Source organism: Nerophis ophidion, linkage group LG08 (genome assembly GCF_033978795.1).
Source record: "Nerophis ophidion isolate RoL-2023_Sa linkage group LG08, RoL_Noph_v1.0, whole genome shotgun sequence".
Lineage (NCBI taxonomy): Eukaryota > Metazoa > Chordata > Actinopteri > Syngnathiformes > Syngnathidae > Nerophis > Nerophis ophidion.
In genome coordinates this window covers 60781336-60803012 of record NC_084618.1, presented here as the reverse complement: position 1 = coordinate 60803012, position 21677 = coordinate 60781336, and the positions used below count along the sequence as shown (strand labels likewise).

At 41.6% G+C, this 21677-nt stretch overlaps 2 protein-coding genes across 8 annotated transcripts in view; both read right to left on the bottom strand.

The window, feature by feature from the left end:
* The window catches only part of LOC133558082 (katanin-interacting protein), a 28217-nt gene extending 24482 nt beyond the window's left edge, over nt 1-3735 (bottom strand). For 3 of the 4 annotated variants that reach the window (XM_061909175.1, XM_061909178.1, XM_061909176.1), the window contains exons 1-5: nt 3615-3735; nt 2336-2508; nt 1975-2123; nt 1701-1774; nt 1368-1546 (exon numbers count right to left, since the gene is read on the bottom strand). In XM_061909175.1, coding sequence (XP_061765159.1) covers nt 1368-1546; nt 1701-1774; nt 1975-2016 — 295 coding nt within the window. In that variant the 5' untranslated portion in view covers nt 2017-2123; nt 2336-2508; nt 3615-3735. The remainder of the gene's footprint in view (nt 1-1367; nt 1547-1700; nt 1775-1974; nt 2124-2335; nt 2509-3614) is intronic. The other variant, XM_061909177.1, reaches the window with a different exon arrangement.
* Nucleotides 3736-3802: 67 nt separating this feature from the next.
* On the bottom strand, nt 3803-21658 carry dcun1d3 (defective in cullin neddylation 1 domain containing 3). Of its 4 annotated transcripts, XM_061909184.1 has the most exons (6): nt 21174-21658; nt 13180-13374; nt 10867-10938; nt 9621-9671; nt 8823-9383; nt 3803-5532 (listed from the first exon to the last, which is right to left on the bottom strand). In XM_061909184.1, the coding sequence occupies exons 5-6, from the start codon at nt 9269-9271 to the stop codon at nt 4995-4997; spliced, it is 987 nt and encodes a 328-aa protein (XP_061765168.1). In that variant the 5' UTR covers nt 9272-9383; nt 9621-9671; nt 10867-10938; nt 13180-13374; nt 21174-21658; the 3' UTR covers nt 3803-4994. The 4 variants fall into 4 exon arrangements, with proteins under 4 accessions (XP_061765168.1, XP_061765167.1, XP_061765166.1 ...); XM_061909183.1 differs by lacking the exon at nt 13180-13374; XM_061909182.1 differs by lacking the exon at nt 9621-9671 and having other exon boundaries at nt 21174-21657.
* Nucleotides 21659-21677: the final 19 nt, after the last annotated feature.

Here is a 21677-nt window from a genome sequence, read left to right as displayed (position 1 = left end):
CTATTATACAAGTGTTTTGAGTTAAGCGCTCTGTCATAGAATAGAATAGAATAGAAAGTACTTTATTATTGATTCATGGGGGAAATTGAGGTACTATTTTATCTTGCTACTCAGTTGTGTTGCCAGCTATTGAGACAATCGTGGTTGTGTGTTTATTCATTGTCAGTGGATGGTAAATCTAAACAGCTATACAAACTGTACACTAACTACACTAAAATACACAGGCAGGGCTGTGTCCCAAACGCATCTCATTTTTTGCGTTGAAAAAATGCGGAGGCACACCACCAGCAGAAATCATTAAAAAACGAAACTCAGTTGACAGTAAAAAGTTGTTGTCGTAATTCTTGGATATGACTTTAAACCATAACCAACCGTGCATCTATATAGCTCTTGTCTCAAAGCAGGTGTACTGTCACCACCTGTCACATCACGCCCTGACGTATTTTGACTTTTTTGCTGTTTTCCTGTGTGTGGTGTATTAGTTCTTGTCTTGCGCTCCTATTTTGGTGGCTTTTTCTCTTGTTTTCCTGTCGCAGTTTCATGTCTTCCTTTGAGCGATATTTCCCACATCTACTTTGTTTTAGCAATCAAGAATATTTCCGTTGTTTTTATCCTTCTTTGTGGGGACATTGTTGATTTTCATGTCATGTTTGGCTGTACATTGTGGACACCGTCTTTGCTCCACAGTAAGTCTTTGCTGCCGTCCAGCATTCGGTTTTTGTTTACTTTGTAGCCAGTTCAGTTTTAGTTTCATTCTGCATGGCCTTCCCTAAGCATCAATGCTTTTTCTTTGGGGCACGCACCTTTTGTTTATTTTTGGTTTAAGCATTAGACACCTTTTTACCTGCAGTCTGTCTCCCGCTGTTTTTGACAATTACAAAGCAATTAGCTACCGGCGGACACCTACAGATATGGAAGACTATTACACAGTTACTCTGCCGAGCTCTAGACAGCACCAATACTCAACAACAACACATCATTTGCAGACAATAATTACTGGTTTGCAAAAAATATTTTTAACCCAAACAGGTGAAATTAGATGATCTTCCACGGCACACCAGACTGTATCTCTCGGCACACTAGTGTGCCGCGGCACAGAGGTTGAAAAACACTGGCTTAGACAATACTCTACTGACAGCCAGGACAAAAACAAACAGGTTACGGCTGTGCCATAAGTAAAATTTTCAGTACAAGGGTCATAATTAGAATTTTTTCATGCTCTTTGCCATCATGACTATTACCTTTATGTTGCAGTATAGCACCACAAAGAATATGTCACCGCCAAAGAATAATCAAAACACATTCAGTTAATGCTCACTGAGCTGTCATGTTCGACAAGTACTTTTGGCTGCATCGTTTGTGCTCACCTGCTGTACGTGTGGTCCTCCAAACAGGCGTGGCGCTGACTGGCTTGTTGTACTTACAGCTCTTGCGTGGCCTCTTAGAGGATTCCGCATTGGCTCCATTAAAGTAAAGCGAGAAGCCTTGCTCGAGCCTTTCCAGCTCTATCTTCCTTGGGTCTTTAGCTTTGAGGCGGTTCAGGATTCTGTGGACCAACAACAAATTATTCTCAGGAACACTTGGCAGCTAACTTTCTTAAAACAGGTAACCACAAGGACTGGAAGTCACGCACAGGCCGTGCATTTTCTCTGTGACATACAATCTATTTGGTCTCCTGAGAGCTCATGCTCACACTTCACCTGTTTTTGTGCTGGAGGGCGATTAAATATTCATCCACATTGTCATCACCGACAGGCTTCTTTCCTTGGCACGACTTTAGGTGCACAAAAACAACAAAAAAGAGGTCAAAAAAGCCTACATTATCAATCAAGATTAAACTATGCATAAAGTTTTCACCTTCCGTCTAAAATTAACTATAAGATAGGCCATCCATCACCTTCAAATAATGTATCAATGTACAGCTAAATTGATCTTAAACAGAATCAAGTCATCAATATCATTGTCAATACTTACAGCAATTAAAATGCAGGCATTCAGTTTCATTGGAAAGAGCATGTATTGAATTTTGCCACACCATCATGCAACATCAGCAGGAAGAATGAGAAAAAAAAATCCCAAAGCCCTTACATGGGTATTTCTAGAGGCCAACTAGGCTACAGCATCTGTCAAAGAGCAGGAAGGAAGCAGAAGATAAGCAAAGCAGGACAGACGAGCACAGAACTGTTTTTAATAAGAGCAGAAATCCAGTCCAAAGAATACATAGGGACAGCGGCTGAATTGTAAAGAACTTTCTTGGTGACGTGCAGAATAAAAGACAGCAGCAGACTGTAAATTGAACCAAGATGAGTCAACACGCTGACTGGACGTGACCAACCTTGCTATTATCATCCATCATGCGGCTGCAGATCACGCTGTGTCCACAATCCACATCACCTTGTGGGCCGTTCTGAGGCCTGCACCTGAAGCGCCCCCTGACCCGGGATATCAGTTAGGAAATCTTTACTCTGAAGAGGGCTGCATCCACCATGTCCAAACAGTAATGGGTTGCTGTGGCAAAAAAAAAAACATGGACTTAGTATCCTAGTCACGTCCGTTGTGTCCTTGGGCAAGACACTTCACCCTTGCTCCTGATGGGTTCTGGTGAGCGCCTTGCATGGCAGCTCCCGCCGTCAGTGTGTGAATGTGTGTGTGAATGGGCGAATGTGGAAATACCGTCAAAGTGCTTTGGGCTCCTTAAAAAGGGGTAAAAAAAGCACTAACAAGTACAACCCATTTACCATTTGCAGCTAACATCGTCCCCCGATGTTTTGGACGGCATCGCGCAGTTAGGAGAGTGGCCATATGCTGACCACCAGACAGTTCCTGGTTTGATCCCCACCTTCTATCAACCTTGTCATGTCCGTTGTGTCCTTGAGCAAGACACTTCACCCTTGCTCCTGATGGGTCGTGGTTAAGGGCTTGCATTGCAGCTCACGCCATCAGTGTGTGAATGTGTGTGTGTGAATGGGTGAATGTGGAAATAGTGTCAAAGCGCTTTGAGTACCTTGAAAGTAGAAAAGTGCTATACAATTAAACCCATTTACCATTGAGTTATACTTAACATTTCAGCCACGATACGTTTTCAGTAGTTGCGTCTCTTTTGCCTCTAGGTTGTTTTCCTACAGGCATCCATTTTGGTTTATTACCTGAGTCAAGCATTTTTCAACAAATAAAGCGTGTTTTGTTATGTGCGTTGGCCGCTGCAGATGGACACTAATTACGCCCCAATTGGAAAGCAACGATACACACATATTCACAATCTAATGTTTAAATATGCATGTCACACATGCAAACATCTGTTTATATATATCAATGACGTCAGCCTAACTGAGAAACGGGGTTACATTAGACGTACTGGAAGCGTGGTCATTACTTAGATATTTTAATTGTAGCTATTACAATTAAAGATGAACATTTACAACAAAAAGTGTATTGGAAAATAATATTGTTCTAGAAAACCTTCACCAGCTCAATATATAGCATGCGCTAATACTGGCATGCTAGCTAGCTGGCTTTAGCGTCCATCTTTTTATGTTCAATGACAAAACCGAATGGGTACTAACTATAGCGTAAAGGGTAGCCTTTAGTTAAAAAATGTTACAAGAATGACTAACCGTCTTGGTGGATGCTTTGTTAGCAGTTAGCTCACAAACAAAACGGCTGCTTTCCTCATGGGTCCAGTGTTGTGATCCATGGTTACCAGGATAGTTCTCGACCAATCAGGAGCGCCGCAAGTGTCGAGGACACGCCCCATGTGTCCCTGCAGCTCAAACTACCTCCAAAACAACATTAATACACACACTTTCAACAGTCAAAAGCTCAACACTGTTTATTAATTATAAATCAATACAGTTTACATAAAAAGGATAAGATGAGGTTGTGGCTGTAAACTAAAACCCGGTTTTGCTCACCCACTCACTACTCCATTGATAGCAGACAGGTAAGCACTGATTCACCTGTCAACACCCGTGTCTAATATTGTACTCAATGAAAGGTTTAAATGGATTTAATTCAGCTGACATCAATTTGTGCCAAGTGCTGCAAGTATCGTGCCCTCGCATGCCTTCCATAAGAATTTTGTGCAATCTTATTAGACAGAACCATGCTTAGTCAACATTGTGACATGTGCACTTGTATAGGCTGTGTCAAACCTTGACTGCCTGGAGGTAAACATCATCAAGCTTTGAATGTAACAGCATGAGCATCATCTGACAAGAAATGACGCAGCGTCAGCAAATTTGGGTTTACGGGAAAAGGCGGCGTCATCGCGTTGTCGACACTTGGCTGCTTCTTGAACGGAAATGGACATTTGTAGATGTCAAGAGGTCAATAGGGAGCGTTGTAGACAAAGTTCAGTCATAACTCAAACACAATCCAAAATTGAAGTGTGGTGGTCAGTTACCATGGAATTAGGATTTTCCACAGTCATTGGTGGTGGTGAAAATTAAACTAAAACAAATTATTCCCTTGTATAAAATGCCTTAGGAATAGTGTATCCGTTTTCCATGTTGCTGCAGGCCGATAGTGGTGAAGGCAATACTAATTCATACTCACAGCACTGCAAGATGGAAGCAAACAAAACAACCTCAAACTTAAGAAACTGTGGGCGACCCCTTCCCTTCTTTAAGATACAAAAATCAGCAGTGTGACCATCTTAAAATGAATAATTTATAGAACAGTAATGTTATGGCTTTTTTGTTTTTTTGAGTTTGATGTATTATGGTAGGTAGGTGCAAGTAAAAATGGACCCCAAGCCTTGTCACTTAAAAACACACAGAGCGCAGGGTTAGAGCAATAACTTAAATAGAAGTGCTTAACATGTCAGTTCATAGAGCCCTTTCGAAACACAAATATTATAAAAAATGCAAAGCAGGAATACCATTGCAACAGAAAAATGACCAGCTGTATGGTAATTGTAATATTCCTCCCATGGTTGACAAATGTGCATTTCACTTAAATGTTTCCTCCCTTACAAATCTTCTGTCGTTAGCTGGTCAGTGTCCCCCCCATGTCTGTGATCCACGACTCCCCTCTGTTGCGAGTCTGTCTGTGCTAGGTGAACTCTCCGTCTCTGTCAGCGGTCCCTCTTCGTCTTTCGCCATTACTGCCTCCTCTTTTTTCCTGCGCTCCAATTCCCACTCCACAAAGGTGTCAAAAAGGCTGGGCCAGGCCTCGTCCTCGCTGTAGTTGCTCAGGTCTGCCCCGATAGCCTGGGTGAAGTTCAGGAACATGTTCCAAGTGTCCCTCGAGATGCCCCGAACGCCTGAGGGGTTCTCCGCCAGGAAGTCCAACCAGTGCTCCAGAATAGGCGGCATGTCCTGGGTGAACACCAGACGCCACAGTGCAATGGCAATGTCCCGCTGCAGCGAGCGCTGGCCCTCGTCTGCATCCAGGCCAAACTGGAAGGTAAAGCGGTACAGGTCCTTGAAGTTCTCCTCGCCCTGGGCGTCCAGTAGCATGTAGGGGAAGCGGGAGCAGATTCCTTCAAGGCTGTCTGCCTGGATTGCCTTGCAACCCTCAACAAACTCTTTTCTGTTGACACAGACAAAACACTGCAATTCAGAATGACATTTCTCTTAAATTTACAAACCATTACTGCTTTTCTACTGCATAGTACCAACTGCTGTACTTGCCACAAAAGGTGTGGTAGTTTTCCCCATTTAATACAAGAAACAGACAAAAAGAGGACACACCAACAAATAATGGATGAAAAGAATATCCTGCATTTATTTCTCGGCATGAAATGTAATAATTAGTTATCGAAGAAGAAACTAAAGGCAGAAACAGAACTGACAGTGGAGTATAAATAATACAGCAGGAATCAGAGCAAATGTTAGCATGTGTGTTAATTTTTATCATTTCTCTCAATATAAGCTCAAATCAATGAATCCTGGCTAATGAAGTACTACAAACTGAGCAGTCAGATCCCTGGAATTGCCAATGGAAAAGCAGTGGAGATTACTTGCTGTGTAGTGAAGATTCCAGGAAAAAAAGGATCACATTTTAAGTCAGAGGATAGTTTTTGGAGGATGAATACTTTGAATCCTGCACCATCCTCTCAGACTAGAGCTGTCTTATACAAGTATGTGAGCAAGAATTGATGAAACCTACTGAGATGAGAGGTAAAATGTCCTTTTTGACTAACTGCCCTGAGAATTGAATTCGTCGGATGAACGAGAATATTCAAATTTTTTTTAACCGGCACTGAATTTTACTTTTGATATAAATAAGTGTTTCCCAATTAGTTGTGGTGACCCACTACAATTAAATTTGGCGCCACATATACATCCCGGTCCTGTGTGAAACAATGGAAATGTATCTACTTTAATAGAGCTCAATAGCCAAGCTGCCTAATTATTAAAAAAAGAAAAGAAAAAAATTGTGGAGGGAAAGTGAAAAAGCCAAGGATGGCTTTTTCACTTCCAATACAACAGCGGTAGTGGAGCCTTGAGTGTTGATCGATACCAAAATTAATCCAATACGATATCAGGAGGAATCCTAGTACGGTACATGCTTTTATTATTTTGTAGTGTGGAATGTTATAAAAGGTTTGAGCAAGTGAAATTGGCCAAACAGAACAATGTTGGGTCTGAAATGTCTAGCTTGTACGTTATTGTGTGCTTTGCTGTTTTGTAGCTGCTAGCTCCTAGAGGCCTACAGCCTACCATGTTTACTATTTGTAAATGACTTGACAAAAATACATGAAAGAATCAAACTTGCATGCTTATTGGAGGGTATTTACGTAGGCTACGTTCACACTGCAGAGTCGGTCGGATGTCATATTCTGATTTTTTTTTGGGTCAAATCTGATCTTGTCCTGTAGTTGTTCACATTACAAAAAAAATGCAATGTGAACGCAAACTGACCCCCATGCAGATATGAAATCATATCTTCACATGTGATGCAATGTTTACAGAAGTAAACATGGCTCCAATTCTAGTTGGTGTCAGTTCTAGCGTATTTATGGCAATTTCAAGAATTTTGTGCAATCAAAGTTAACATTTTCTCAATAGAATTATTGTGTGTAGAAGATCAGGAAGGAAAACAAGCATTTTGGCCTTTTACAGTTTGTGGTACATTCTATATAACATCTCCTCTGCAGAGTGTATTGGCGAGAAGTCAGACAGGAGTGGTTGAACATTGACTGGAGTTCCTAAAACATATTATTTTCAATTGTTTTCTCCTTCTTTGTCAACTATCTTTTTTATATGCGTTTATTTTGCCGAAGAATTATGACATCACTTTTTGATGACTGTGCAGATGAATGCTTACATATCCGATTTATATCCACATACAAAAAAGAGGCCTGAGTCAGATTTTACATATTCAGAATTGTACGGTTCATATTGACATAAAAAAAATCAGATACAGGTCACATATGGGCGAAAAAAATCGGAATTGACACTCAAGTGAGACCAAGGCCTAATATGCTAAATGGCTGTCCAGCTTTGTCAGAGATTTTACATGCAAGCCGATATCATTCAATGCTTGTATTTTGCAAATATCAGACCGATATCCGATGAGGACACCCATAATATTTAAACTGTTCAATTCAGACATTTGGCCACAACAGGGCTTCACGGTGGAAGAGGGGTTAGTGCGTCTGCCTCACAATACGAAGTTCCTGCAGTCCTGGGTTCAAATCCAGGCTCGGGATCTTTCTGTGTGGAGTTTGCATGTTCTCCCCGTGAATGCGTGGGTTCCCTCCGGGTACTCTGGCTTCCTCCCACTTCCAAAGACATGCACCTGGGGATAGGTTAATTGGCAACACTAAATTGGCCCTAGTGTGTGAATGTGAGTGTGAATGTTGTCTGTCTATCTGTGTTGGCCCTGTGATGAGGTGGCGACTTGTCCAGGGTGTACCCTGCCTTCCGCCCGATTGTAGCTGAGATAGGCGCCAGCGCCCCCCGCGACCCCGAAAGGGAATAAGCGGTAGAAAATGGATGGATGGATGGCCACAACACAGCATAAAGAAAACGACTGCGCTGTTTGAGTGGATACCTGCTTTGTAAATAAAGTATAATTATAATGTGGCCAGTCATATTAAAATAAAACACAAATTGTTCACTTCTACTTTCTTTTTGACAATGTAGCTGTGATAGTGATGATAGTTGGTGGCGTTTATGTATCAGAAATTGGTCATGCGATTCTTGTGAGGTCCTCACACCAACCATCTAAAACTACAATCAAAGCATAATATCTTGCCTTGGAGGAGGTAATATATGGGGCCAGCAGTGATTCAGTCTTGGTATGGGGACCAGAGGGTCCCAGGTTTGAAGACCAGCAAATAGTATAGTATGAAAATACTATAGTATAAAATGAAAACAACTATAGAAATCACTGTCGCTTGTTTGCATGCCCGTAATACCCACTGTGCATGTGTGAGGATTGATCGAGAACCTTTGATTGAAAAAGTGCTGTGCTAAACATCAGAGAGGGGGAAGTCAACCGTGACTCAAACAGAGGGCTATTCTCTTCAGCTGAAGGACAGACTGACATTAACAGGAGTGGGGCAGGATGCATTTCCTGTGTAACTGAAAGGTTAATTTCAGCAAGAAAAATCCCACTTACTAGGGCTGTGAAAATTTTGAAAAAAAAATGTTAGTTGTGATTTTCTTGCCGGTGGTGTCGCCCATCAGTAGGTACAACTAGGGCTGAAGAACCAACTTGTCCTGGCGGGTGAGGCTCGCTGAGTGACAGCAAAATAAAATGCCGCATCGGCTGTCTTGTCAATGACAATTGCAGCCTTTGTTTGTGATGCAGTTTTTTTAAGTACAATAAAAAAGTATGTTATATAAATCAAGATCGCAACCCAGTCTCACCTTGTAAACTTGCACATGGTTGCTGCTTGAAACTTCCAGGCAAGAACGAGCACACGGAACTCTGCCGGGTCCACACACAGGTCGTTGCAAAACATCTCCATGCCTTCCTCCAAGATGGCATCCTCCTGCTCATCCTTGTAGCAGCAAAACAGCTCCTCGATGTGCTTTATGGACAGCCCGTCTCCATCCGTGTTCTCCTCACATAGTTCTCCCATTAATGTTGAGATAACAGGTGTCTCCACGGTAACCTCAAGGGCCTTGGTTCCATTCGAAAGCTCGTTGCCGGGCTTGCTGCTGCTGTTCGGGGCGCTGGGGTCCTCCTTGTGGCCTCCCCCACTACCAGCGCAGCTGGCTTTTTTGTGGTGGGACTTGGACCCGCTCTCCTTGTCGCCACTCTTGCTGCCGAGCGAAGACGTCGGATTCTTGCACTTGGTGACACACTGGCCCATGTCTTCCTGCCTGGTCACCTTTCCGTCAGTCCCCCTCGCATTCAGTCCCCGTCGGAACCACCTAGACGCCTCTGCTCTGGCCCGTCCAACTGCCTCAACATACCCTCAAAGCCTAAGGTAGAAAATAATGTTAACATCTAGCTCCTTACTGACTGGATGCATTTGGATTAGAATGAACAATAATTAGTTTGAAATAAAATAAGATGTGAAACTAAAGGGTAAACTGTCAGCTTTACTTAGAGATCTTTAACAAAAAATGGACCATGAGGAATTAAGACTTGGACATTATCGGCACAGTACACACCAAACCTTAGAGTCTTAGGGAAAAAAAAGCTAATATAACAACTACCTGTGCCAAATATACCACGATCCAGGTCTTGTACTGCCACTTGTGAAAACCCTAAAAAGGATTTAGAGCAAGCATAACTCTTATAGGTACATATACACTGTAGCATATCTATTTAACTGTCGAACCGAGAATGACACAATACCAGCCCCCAGGTTCAGTTCAAAATTTGTGAGACAAACAATTTTGCAACAAATTCCTAAAAACAAAAGACTGTTTATTTTGTATGGAGGAATTTAGAATACTTTAAACACATTGGCAGATCCTTGCATTTACATTTTTACCTTGCTAGCAAACACACTGTAGAACACTGGGGTCCAAACTTGTGATTAACATAACTGAGGCACCCCTTTAAGTTCTCTCCTTTTTGGCAGTTACCATTTTTTAGTAATGTGATCGATGTAACTAAAGTGTTGCTGTAACTTGTTTACTTCATATGCAGTCAGTAGTCATTTGTTCAACTTCTTTAGTTATACTAGGCTACTAGCTAGTAATGTTCGTCAAGGTTCCATTTTAGGTCCTCCCTTTTTTATCATTTGGTTTATTCAACTGGTTGCCCATGAGTTCAGTTAAAAAAAACTTGTGAGAGACAAAAATTTTGCAGCAGACTCTTAAAAACACAAGAGCCATGCTTTTTTGCAGATTGGCCTTAAAAACAGAAGACTCTTCCTGTAACAATGACAAAATAAATAAAACAAACTCAGTCAACGTCTACTGTAAAGAATGCTAGTTCTCCTGAATATACAAAATAAGACTAATGCCCCCTTTAGTTTCCTATAAATGTGACCCCCAAAACAATTTATATCTCTGCACTATAGTGTTAAGATTAGAAGACCTGGCCCTAAATATAAAGGTTTTACTTTAGTTATAGTAAACAATAACAAAAAAAGTCTGGAAAAAGCTGGCGTGTTTCATATTTAGGGTTTGGAGCAGAGCTATTCAACTGCATTGTTTTTGAGGCCACATTTCCAGAAAGATCAGACTTCTCTCTTCACTATTACTCTTGCCTCAAAAATGCAAAAGTCTCTCCCATGTTTTGAACTGAACTAAGGGACAGACTGCTGTCATTTCCCAGCCGTATTTGGCTGTAAAAACCCTGGTTTAGATATTTATACCTGAATACAGTACAAGTCTGAGCTTTTCTTCCTACCACTCACACACAGCAGTGACTTAAGGCGAGGCAGCCACACACTGCTCAAATGGACTCTAAAGGCGTGACATTGTGTAAAAATCATTGCTGGTTACTTACAAACTACTTCCACAGACATTGGCAAAGATCACAGTCGCTCACTATGCTTTTCCATCACTGTGACTTTGACATCTGCAATGTTGAATGAAAAGAGACAGGTTACTTGTCATAATAAGCAGAAACCCAAACATGCAGTTCTATTTTTGCTGCGACAAACCAAGATGGTTCAACCACCGATTGCCACAACTACTTTTTTAGCATGCTATGAATCGATTACGTCTTCAGGTGGTCTTAGAAAACGACTTAAGTCAAAAGCTGTCCATTTAAAATTCTTTAAGCCTGCTAGGATGAGGCAGCATGTCTTGTAAGACAACCTGAACAGAAAACTACTTTAGAACTCAAATACTGTATAATACGTGTAAGTTTTTTTTTTAAAACAAGCAGTTTTAATTTGTAGTGAATATATTATATCATTAACTTTATAGGGTAGATCAGGGGTGTCCAGACTTGTTTTTATGAAGGGCCACATTGCAATTATGACTGACTTCTGAGGGTGGCTTGTAACCGTGAATGTATATGAATACAAAAATATAATAGCTTTGTTACACAATTTTCTACAGAAACTATATTTTCGAATATTATATTTTTTACTTACAGATTAACAGATAACTTGATTTGAAATCATGAGTCGTGTTGACAAGCAGATAGATAGATATTCCTTTTTGATAACCCCCAAAAATGCTTTGAACATTTGAGTATGATCAGATATTATAAAAGTGTAAATAAAACATATGCAATAGCAGGCAGTACATTTGTTTATCAAAATTTAAATAACTAACAGAAAGTGTATTTTCCAGCCTTTTTATGACATCTAAGTGTCATGGCGGGCCACAATAAAATTTGTCTGACCACCTAAAAAGTGTGGCAGGCGAGTTTAAAGGAAAACTGTACTAATTTTATAATCTTGCCTATAATTCATAATAATTATTAGAGACAATAACACTTTTTTTTTTTAAATGCATTCTAACTCATAAATAAGTGTAAATAAAAGTCAGCTTACAATGGAGCCAATAGGAGTCATGACCTCATTACGTCTATTTTGACCATAAAATCCTGCAGTAAAATCATCATAAATGATTGCCGGGCTGCTGCCCACTGCTCCCCTCCCTTCTCAGGGGGTGAACAAGGGGATGGGTCAAATGCAGAGGACTAACTTTACCACACTTAGTGTGTCTGTGTGACAATAATTGGTACTTTAGCTTTAAAACTCAAATAACCATTCAAAAAGCTCCAACTATACTCCATTTACATTTCATGACCTGAATATCAAAAAAAATATTAGCGATATTGTTATTACAAGCATTGATGTTAAAGATCTACATCTAGCAGCAAATTAATCAGAGAGCGGTATCTTCCTTATACTGCTGTATTGACATCATCAGCTGGTGAGCTGCTTTTTCGCCTCGGAGTTTGTGAAAGTTTATTATAGATTACAAATCATGCTTCGCACCTGGATAGGAAACATGATGTGAACATAAACTGAGAAGTTGGTAAACTTTGACCACCAACTTAGACCAGGAAATTGTCGTTGCGAAATGGGAATACATCAACATTCTAACAGTCGGCATCCCAGTGACAGCAGACGTTGTACAGTAAGCAATGTTTTATATTGTTTGTTGGCTCTAATGTCTACAGTGAGCAGTAATCAGTGATGTTAAAAGAAAAAGCGAAAGTTGTGAGGCGCCTGTGAAATAATGCACGGCCGAATGCTTAAAATTGATGTTAATATACATTTAAATATTATTAATGTGCGTGTTACTATACTAATATTAATATTAGTACGTATATAAAACTGTGATGGAAGGGCTTGGATGTTTTTTAAGCCCTTTGGGCGTCATCGTAACATGATTTTTGTTTGCATTTTTTTATTGGTCAGAGTGCATAAAATAAAAATGTATGTGTGCTTAGACTTAGACTTCCTTTTATTGTCATTCGAATTTGAACTTTACAGTACAGATAAGAATAACATTTTCTTGCATTAGCTTGTTGTAGTGGAGAGTAAAAGAACAATAAAGTGCAGATATAAATAAATAGATTACTGTGCATATAAATATATTGCACTTTTGCCTTTGCATCCGCGTTTATGGATGTATGTTATATTGTCTTTATAATCCAGCGAATTAATCCGTTTTTGGGGGGAATTGAGGGGATTATTACGATGAGTTCAAGAGTCATATTGCCTGAGGGAAGAAGCTGTTACAGAACCGGAAGCTGCGGAAACTCTTCTCTAGAGTCCGGCAGTTAAAACAGTCCTTGACATGCATAAGGGTTGTGAATTATAGGCAAAAGGCGTAGTGGGTAGAGTGGCCGTACCAGAAACCCGAGGGTTGCAGGTACGCTCCCCGCCTCTTGATATCCAAATCGCTGCCGTTGTGTCCTTGGGCAGGACACGTCACCCTTTCCCCCAGTCCTGCTCACACTGGTGAGTGAATGATGAAGGATATGTGGTGGTAGGTAGGCGCAAGCTGGCAGCCGCGCTTCCGTCAGTTTATCCCTGTGCAGCTGTGGCTATGAAAGTAGATAACCACCACCAGGTGTGAATGAATGATGGGTTCTCATTTCTCTGTGAAGCACTTTGAGTGTCTAGAAAGCTGCTGGCCCCACTATGGACTGTACTCTGACAATTATGTTAGATCCACTATGGACTGGACTTAGGGCTGGGTGATATATCGATATATCGCGGGTTTGTCTCTGTGCGGTATAGAAAATGACTATATCGTGATATTCGAGTATACGTTCTCACGCAGTTGCTTTTAGCTGCATCCATTACACTACAGGCTCTTCCCACTCCTTCTTGTGTCTCCTCACAGACAGCTAGCGCACAAACTTACACACGTCACATCATACGTCACATACGTATACGCCCTCACGGAGCAGAGAGGTGGCAGACTGGGTAATGTTAGCTGTGATGCTAGCGAAGTCATGCGAGTGGTAATAGTGGGGGCCCTTAAGGAGATTTTAGGTTGTTTTTGTTCACTTTTGTCTAAAAGCGTCAAATTTGGCACAGGTGTAGCTCAGGGCATACTTAAATGATTTGGCTAGGGCGCCCGCGCCAGTGACCTTTGGGGTCGCAACAGCGGCTGATCCAATATGGCCACCACCTGAACACGCTTTTGCCTCTACATTTGAACTAGATGAGCTACAAATTCAAACTCGGTCTCTATTTCATGACAATTAGAAATATGATGTTTTAAATTCATCTTTATGATTGGGTGTGTCTGGACACCTAATTAGCATATTTCCAAGATGGCAGCTATGTAAAAATGAGGTTTACCTTAACCTTTGATTCTTATGGCAAACTATTTTAAGTTTTTTGAGCATCAGAAACATCCTGGCATGATCAGATTTGTGATCATTTATTTATTAGAGCATAACAACATAAACATTATCAACCAAAATGCGTTGCAAATATATTTCAACACAGATAGAATGTAAAGCTAAAGATATATATCATTGTAACATTAGTAAAAGTACAAAAAGTCAGTGCCCCACCCCCCTGTGATATAGGTTTCTGTTTCAACAGAAACCTATAATACAGAGAAGGCTCCGACAGTTATCCACACAGTGTGATAATTGTTTTGTCTCTCAACAGTCTACTGTTGTGTCTCCTGACTTCTCCTGATGTGATAATCATACAAAAAAACTTGTCTATGTACAGTCATTCTACTGCCTAATCTAACACTGTGAAAATCATCAACTTTATTTTCATGTAATGCATTTTTCAGTATAGCTATTATCAAAAAATATGGCCTCCACATCATCTGATAGCAATAGTAGCAGCAGCAGCAGCATCAATTGGGACTCATGTTGTCTCTGCCAATTACAGTCAGATGACCTTTCTTGGCCATGGGAAAAAAAGTGCATGGGCAGCTTGGGAGGCAACACCAGATCTCACACACCTTGGTTGCCCTCACCTTGGAGCCTGAGAAGATCAACTCTGATCCTGTTCACATGCAACATCTGGAGCGTATGGTTGTCATCATGTACAGTGAGAGCTGTGGCTGCAGTAGTTTAGATGAGGCCAGACAACGGCTTTCCCAAATGGTACAAAGTCCTTTGAGAACCTTCCTCCCACCCAAGCTGCACTGACTCAGCATGTAAAAAGGGCACTGCTGCAGGCCAGTTTTCATTGGAGTCAGGCAACCTCCGTCAAACTGAATATTCCCAATTTTGGAATGCGGGGATGGAACAGCCCAGTCTACATGTGCTTTGTGGACTTGGAGAAGGCATTCGACCATGTACCCCGGGAAGTCCTGTGGGGAGTGCTCAGAGAGTATGGGGTATCGGACTGTCTGATTGTGGCAGTCCGCTCCCTGTATGATCAGTGTCAGAGCTTGGTCCACATTGCCGGCAGTAAGTCGGACGTTTCCAGTAAGGGTTGGACTCCGCCAAGGCTGCCCTTTGTCACAGATTCTGTTTACAACTTTTATGGACAGAATTTCTAGGCGTTGAGGGGATCCGGTTTGGTGGCTGCAGGATTAGGTGTCTGCTTTTTACAGATGATGTGGTCCTGATGGCTTCATCTGGCCAGGATCTTCAACTGTCACTGGATCAGTTCGCAGCAGAGTGTGAAGCGACTGGGATGAGAATCAGCACCTCCAATCCGACTCCATGGTTCTCGCCCGGAAAATGGTGGAGTGCAATCTCTGGGTTGGGGAGAAGACCCTGCCCCAAGTGGAGGAGTTCAAATACCTCAGAGTCTTGATCACGAGTGGGCGAAGAGTGGATCGTGAGATCGACAGGCGGATCGGTGCAACATCTTCAGTAATGTGGACGGTGTAACGATCCGTTGTGGTGAAGAAGGAGCTGAGCCAGAAGGCAAAGCTCTCAATTTAACGCTGGATCTACGTTCCCATCCTCACTTATGGTCATGAGCTTTGGGTTATGACTGAAAGGACAAAATCACGGGTACAAGCGACCGAAATGAGTTTTCTCCACCGGGTGGCGGGGCTCTCCCTTAGAGATAGGGTGAGAAGCTCTGCCATCCGGGAGGAGCTCGAAGTAAAGCTGCTGCTCCTCCACATGGAGAGGAGCCAGATGAGGTGGTTCGGCCATCTGATCAGGATGCCACCCGAACCCCTCCCTGGGGAGGTGTTTCGGGTACGTCCGACCGGTAGGAAGCCACGGGGAAGACACACGATTCGTTGGGAAGACTATGTCTCCCGGCTGGCCTTGGGATTCCCCGGGAGGAGCTGGACGAAGTGGCTGGGGAGATGAAAGTTTGGGCTTCCCTGCTTAGGCTGTTACCCCCGCGACCGGACCTCGGATAAGCAGAAGAAGATGGATGGATGGATGGGGATGACAACAAAGACTTGGGAACCATACTGGACCCATTTGCCAGATGCCAGTACAGCCTGTGCCATCCTTCTTCGCTGCGGGTGCAAGACGTCTTGTAGCGGGCGCTGCAAGTGCTTTAAATCTGGGGTCTGTTGCACCTCACTGTGTGGATGCACCAACAATGAGGGTCCAGCACACTAACCTGGATGCACGCACTTGGTGCAGCTTTTGTCAAGTAATTGGGGAACAAAAACAACATCCCCCTAACCCCCCAAAAATTAAAATTATTATTTTAAAAAATAAAAGAGGGAGAGAAGAAGACAGGCTCCACGTGGCCTCCCCCACAAGTAGCCAAAGTGTACTTGCCTTTTAAGTGAAAACAATGTCTTCAAAATGCCCAAACAATGCCCAAATTACAACCAATGTCTTCAGAATAGCAAAACGCCACTTGGAAATATGCAAATTAGGGGTCTAGACACACCCAAAAATAAAAATGAGCATTGTGTGGTGGGGGGGGGGGGGGGGGGGGGGGGGGTTGTCACCCACATGTGTGGTCCTCTCCAAGGTTTCACAGTGTCATCCCAATGGGGTTGAGTTTTTCCTTGCCCTGATGTGGGATCTGAACCGAGGATGTCGTGGCTTGTGCAGCCCTTTGAGACACTTGTGATTTAGGGCATGTCAATAAACATTGATAGATTTATATCACTCAATCAAATCCATTATCATTATTATTAAAAGTCCAATAAAAGTGCAGTTCCACTTTAAACAATGCGGCGGGCCAGATTGTTACACCTTTTCAGTGGCATAGTGCAGTGGTTCTCAACCTTTTTTCAGTGATGTACACCCTGTGAAATTTTTTTTAATTGAAGTACCCCCTAATCAGAGCAAATCATTTTTGGTTGAAAAAAAGAGATAAAGAAGTAAAATATAGCACTATGTCATCAGTTTCTGATTGATTAAATTGTAAAACAGTGCAACATATTGCTTATTTGTAGTGGTCTTTCTTGAAGTATTTTGGAAAAAAAGATATAAAAATAGCTAAAAACTTGTTGAAAAATAAACAAGTGATTCAATTATAAATACAAATTTCTACACATAGAACTAATCATCAAGTTAAAGTGCCATCTTTGGGAATAGTAAAAGAGATTAATCTGCATTCATGAACTTAATTCTAAACATTTCTTCACAAAAAATAAATCTTTAACGTCAATATTTATGGAACATGTCCACAAAAAAATCTAGCTGTCAACACTGAATATTGCATTGTTGCAATTGTTTTCACAGTTTATGAACTTACATTCATATTTTGTTGAAGTATTATTCAATAAATATATTTATAAAGGATTTTTGAATTTTTGCAACTTTTAGAATATTTAAAAAAAATCTCACGTACCCCTTGGCATACCTTTAAGTACCCCCAGGGGTACAGATACCCCCATTTGAGAAACACTGGCCTAGTGGTTAGAGTGTCCGCCCTGAGATTGGTAGGTTGGGAATTCAAACCCCAGCCGAGTCGTACCAAAGACTATAAAAAATGGGACCCATTGCCTCCCTGCTTGGCACTCAGCATCAAAGGTTGTAATTGGGGGGACAAATCACCATAAATGAATCCCGGGCGTGGGCTGCTGCCCACTGCTCCCCTCACTTCCCAGGGAGTGAACAAGGGGATTGGTCAAATGCAGAGGACAAATTTCACCACACCAAGTGTGTGTGTGACAATCATCGGTACTTTAACTTTTACAGATATGGCCCCCGGCCTTGAGTTTAACACCTGTGGACATATATGATAATAAACTAACTTTTTCCCCCTGATCATGCTTTGTTTGCCACACTTAAAGGCCTACTGAAACCCACTATTACCGACCATGCAGTCTGATAGTTTATATATCAATGATGAAATATTAACATTGCAACACAGGCCAATACGGCCTTTTTAGTTTACTAAATTGCAATTTTAAATTTCCCGCGAGTTTCTTGTTGAAAAGGTCGCGGAATGATGATGCGTACGCGTGACGTCACTGACTGTCAGGAAATATTAGCTCAGCACCAGTTACGGCTAAAAGTCGTCTGCTTTAACCGCATAATTACACAGTATTTTGGACATTTGTGTTGTTGAATCTTTTGCAATTTGTTCATTTAATAATGGACACTATAAAAAACAATGCTGTTGGTGGAAAGCGGTGAATTGCAGCTGTCTTTAGCACCGAGACACAGCCGGTGTTTCTTTGTTTGTTGTGAAGCGGAGCAGTCAAGCGAACATGTTTTCTCTACGTCAACCAGCATGTTTTTGGATGGGGAAATTGTGATATATAACTCAGCGGAGAAATCATTGGATTATCCGTCGTCCTGCAGCAGCGGCAGCTGTGAGCTTGGCTCCTCGGCTTCTCTCTGAGACACTTCGTGTTCACCGCAGCCATCCGACCTCGAGGTATGTCTTTACAATCTTTAAAATCTCACTAAAACACTATTAAAACAATAAGCAGATAAGGGATCTTCCAGAATTATCTTAGTAAATATGTCTAATTACATTTGAAACGCTCACTTTGCCGCCGCCGTCGCTTTTTTTTTTCCCTAGTACTTCACTTTCAATATCCTAATTCACAAATCTTTCATCCTCGCTCAAATTAATGGGGAAAATTGGCGCTTTCTCGGTCCGAATTGCTCTTACTGCTGGTGGCTCCCATTAAAAACAATGTGAATATGTGTGGAGCCCTGCAACTCGTGACATCACGCGCACATACTTCCAGTAAAGGCAGGGCTTTTCTATTAGCGACCAAAAGTTGCAAACTTTATCGTCTATGTTCTCTACTAAATCCTTTCAGCAAAAATATGGCAATATCGCGAAATGATCAAGTATGACACATAGAATGGACCTGCTATTCCCGTTTAAAGGTCTACTGAAACCCACTACTACCCACCACGTAATCTGATAGTTTATATATCAATGATGAAATATTAACATTGCAACACATGCCAATACTGCCTTTTGAATTTACTAAATTACAATTTTATAATTCGTCTTCGAAACGTCGTGTAATGATGACGTGTACGCAAGACGTCACGGGTTTTTAGGAAGTATGAGCGCTGCACACACCCACAGCTAAAAGTCGTCTGCTTTAACGGCATAATTCCACAGTATTTTGGACATCTGTGTTGCTGAATCTTTTGCAATTTGTTCAATTAATATTGGAGAAGTCACAGTAGAAAGATGGAGTTGGGAAGCTTTAGCCTTTAGCCACACAAACACACGATGATTCCTTGTTTAAAATTTCTGGAGGTGAAACTTGCCTATGGATCAGAGCGCGGTCAAGCGAACATGAATCAAGACGGAATGTCAACCAGCAGGTTTCGGTGAGAAAATTGTGGTTAAAAAGTCAGTTCTTACCGAAGAAAAGCTGAGCTTGTGCCGTCCATAGCTGTTGTCGACTCCCCTGAGACACTGCACGTCAAGACACCCGTGGAGACACCCTTCCGACTATCAGGTACTATTTAACTCACTAAAACACTAGCGACACAATAGAAAGATAAGGGATTTCCCAGAATTAACCTATTAAATGTGTCTAAAAACATCGGAATCCGTCCCAATGTAATCGCGTCTTTGTTTTTTTTACTTGTTTTTTTTCTGTTCTACACGGTAGTGTGCTGGGGGGGCAGTACATCTAAGAAGGACAGCTCCAGACTTGAGAAACTGATCAGGCGGGCCGGTTCTACAATCAGAATGTAACTGGACACACTGGTGACGGTGGCAGAGAAGAGGACTGTTGACAAACTAGTGAGCATCCTGGATGATGCCAGTCACCCTCTGCATAGCGTTATCAGTAGCCAGAGGAGCCTGTTCAGTGCTAGACTGTTTTATCCCAAGTGCAGGACTAATAGACTCAAAAACTCCTTTGTCCCACACGCCATTAGACTGTACAACTCCTCTCTGGGGCGGGGGGGTACTAGGATCACAGGGGATGCAAAACAATAACAGTGCAATACGTTTTCATAACATGGTCACTACTGCCTACTTTGTCTTGTTATAGTCTTATTTTACTGTTATATTTTTATTCCCATTGTTGCTTTTTAGTTTTTATTCTTATTGTAATATTTCTCTATTTTGTTTCCATTCAAACCCCGATTATTTACTTTTTACTTTTATTTAAATTGATCTCAACTCCGTACACTGCTGCTGAAATTTAAATTTTCCTGAAGGAACTCTCCTGAAGGAATCAATAAAGTACTATCTATCTATCTATCTATCTAGTCCCTCGCTATCAATATCCTCAAACACAAATCTTTCATCCTCGCTCAAATTAATGGGGAAATTGTCGTTTTCTCGGTCCGAATAGCTCTTTTTGTTGGAAGCTCCCATTAAAATCAATGTGAATATGTGAGGAGCCCCCACACTTGTGACGCCATCATCTCCGACTTCCGGTAGAGGCAGGGCTTTTCTCTTAACACCGAAAGTTGCAAAATTTATCGTGGATGTTCTCTACTAAATCCGTTCAGCAAAAATATGGCAATATCACGAAATTATCAAGTATGACACATAGAATGGACCTGCTATTCCCGTTTAAATAAACTCTCATTTCAGTAGGCCTTTAACAGCCTACTTTACAGTACTGGGGCAGATCTATTACACTTGCCTTTCAATGGGCATGTACAGGCAAGTCCTCATTAGGTACACTGGCCACCGCTCCACCTCACACATCTTTAAAGCCGTGTTTGCTTCTGAATACACGTCAGAAACACTAAATAGCGATTTTAAAGCAAATATAAGAATTTGAGAGATGTTCTAAGCAAACTTAGGGTTAGGTTACTACAGCAACGCGATTGTAACGCGTTTATTTAACAACACACACAATAATAATGTAACACTTCGCCATGATGAATTGCATTTGAAGTCAAACTGTGATGGTTGCAGGCTTTGTACTAATTAGACACCAACTGTGTGGCCCTGACGATGTCGCCATAGCTTGCATTAAAGTTAGCTATCAGCTAAGCTAAATCGTTTGATTAAGACATAGAACTGCCGTAAAGAAACTCACCTTCTCCAGCAACCTCCTTTGCATGGAATGAAACCAGCATAAAAAAAGGGGGAGGGGGGGTTATCCGTTAAAAGTAAGAGCAGAAATAAAAAGAGGCAAACTCGTCGCGTTAGCTTGCAGAGCTAGCAGGCAGCTAGAAATAATAAGTTCCCAATGTATACATGGTTGGCAGCTTAGTGACACATTGCAATAAGCCGCTGCTTTTAAACAGAGTCTGTTCGAATAGTGGTCATTCGTTAAAAGGAATATTTAGAGACTACAGCAAAAAAAATAAGGAGCCTATTTCTTTGTGCTTCCCTTTTTTAGTGGAGCTTCATTACGGGCATTTTTCTGCATCACTTCCTCCTCGCTGTTCGAAGCAGCCAACAGCTGATCTGCGCCTCCGTCTTGGGGACGATTATCCTTTCATTTTAGTGCACAACAACGCTCGTAAACATAATGAAACAAAACACACACAACAAGTTTTGAATGACATGTTCAGTCAATGACACATCAAGAGCTTCT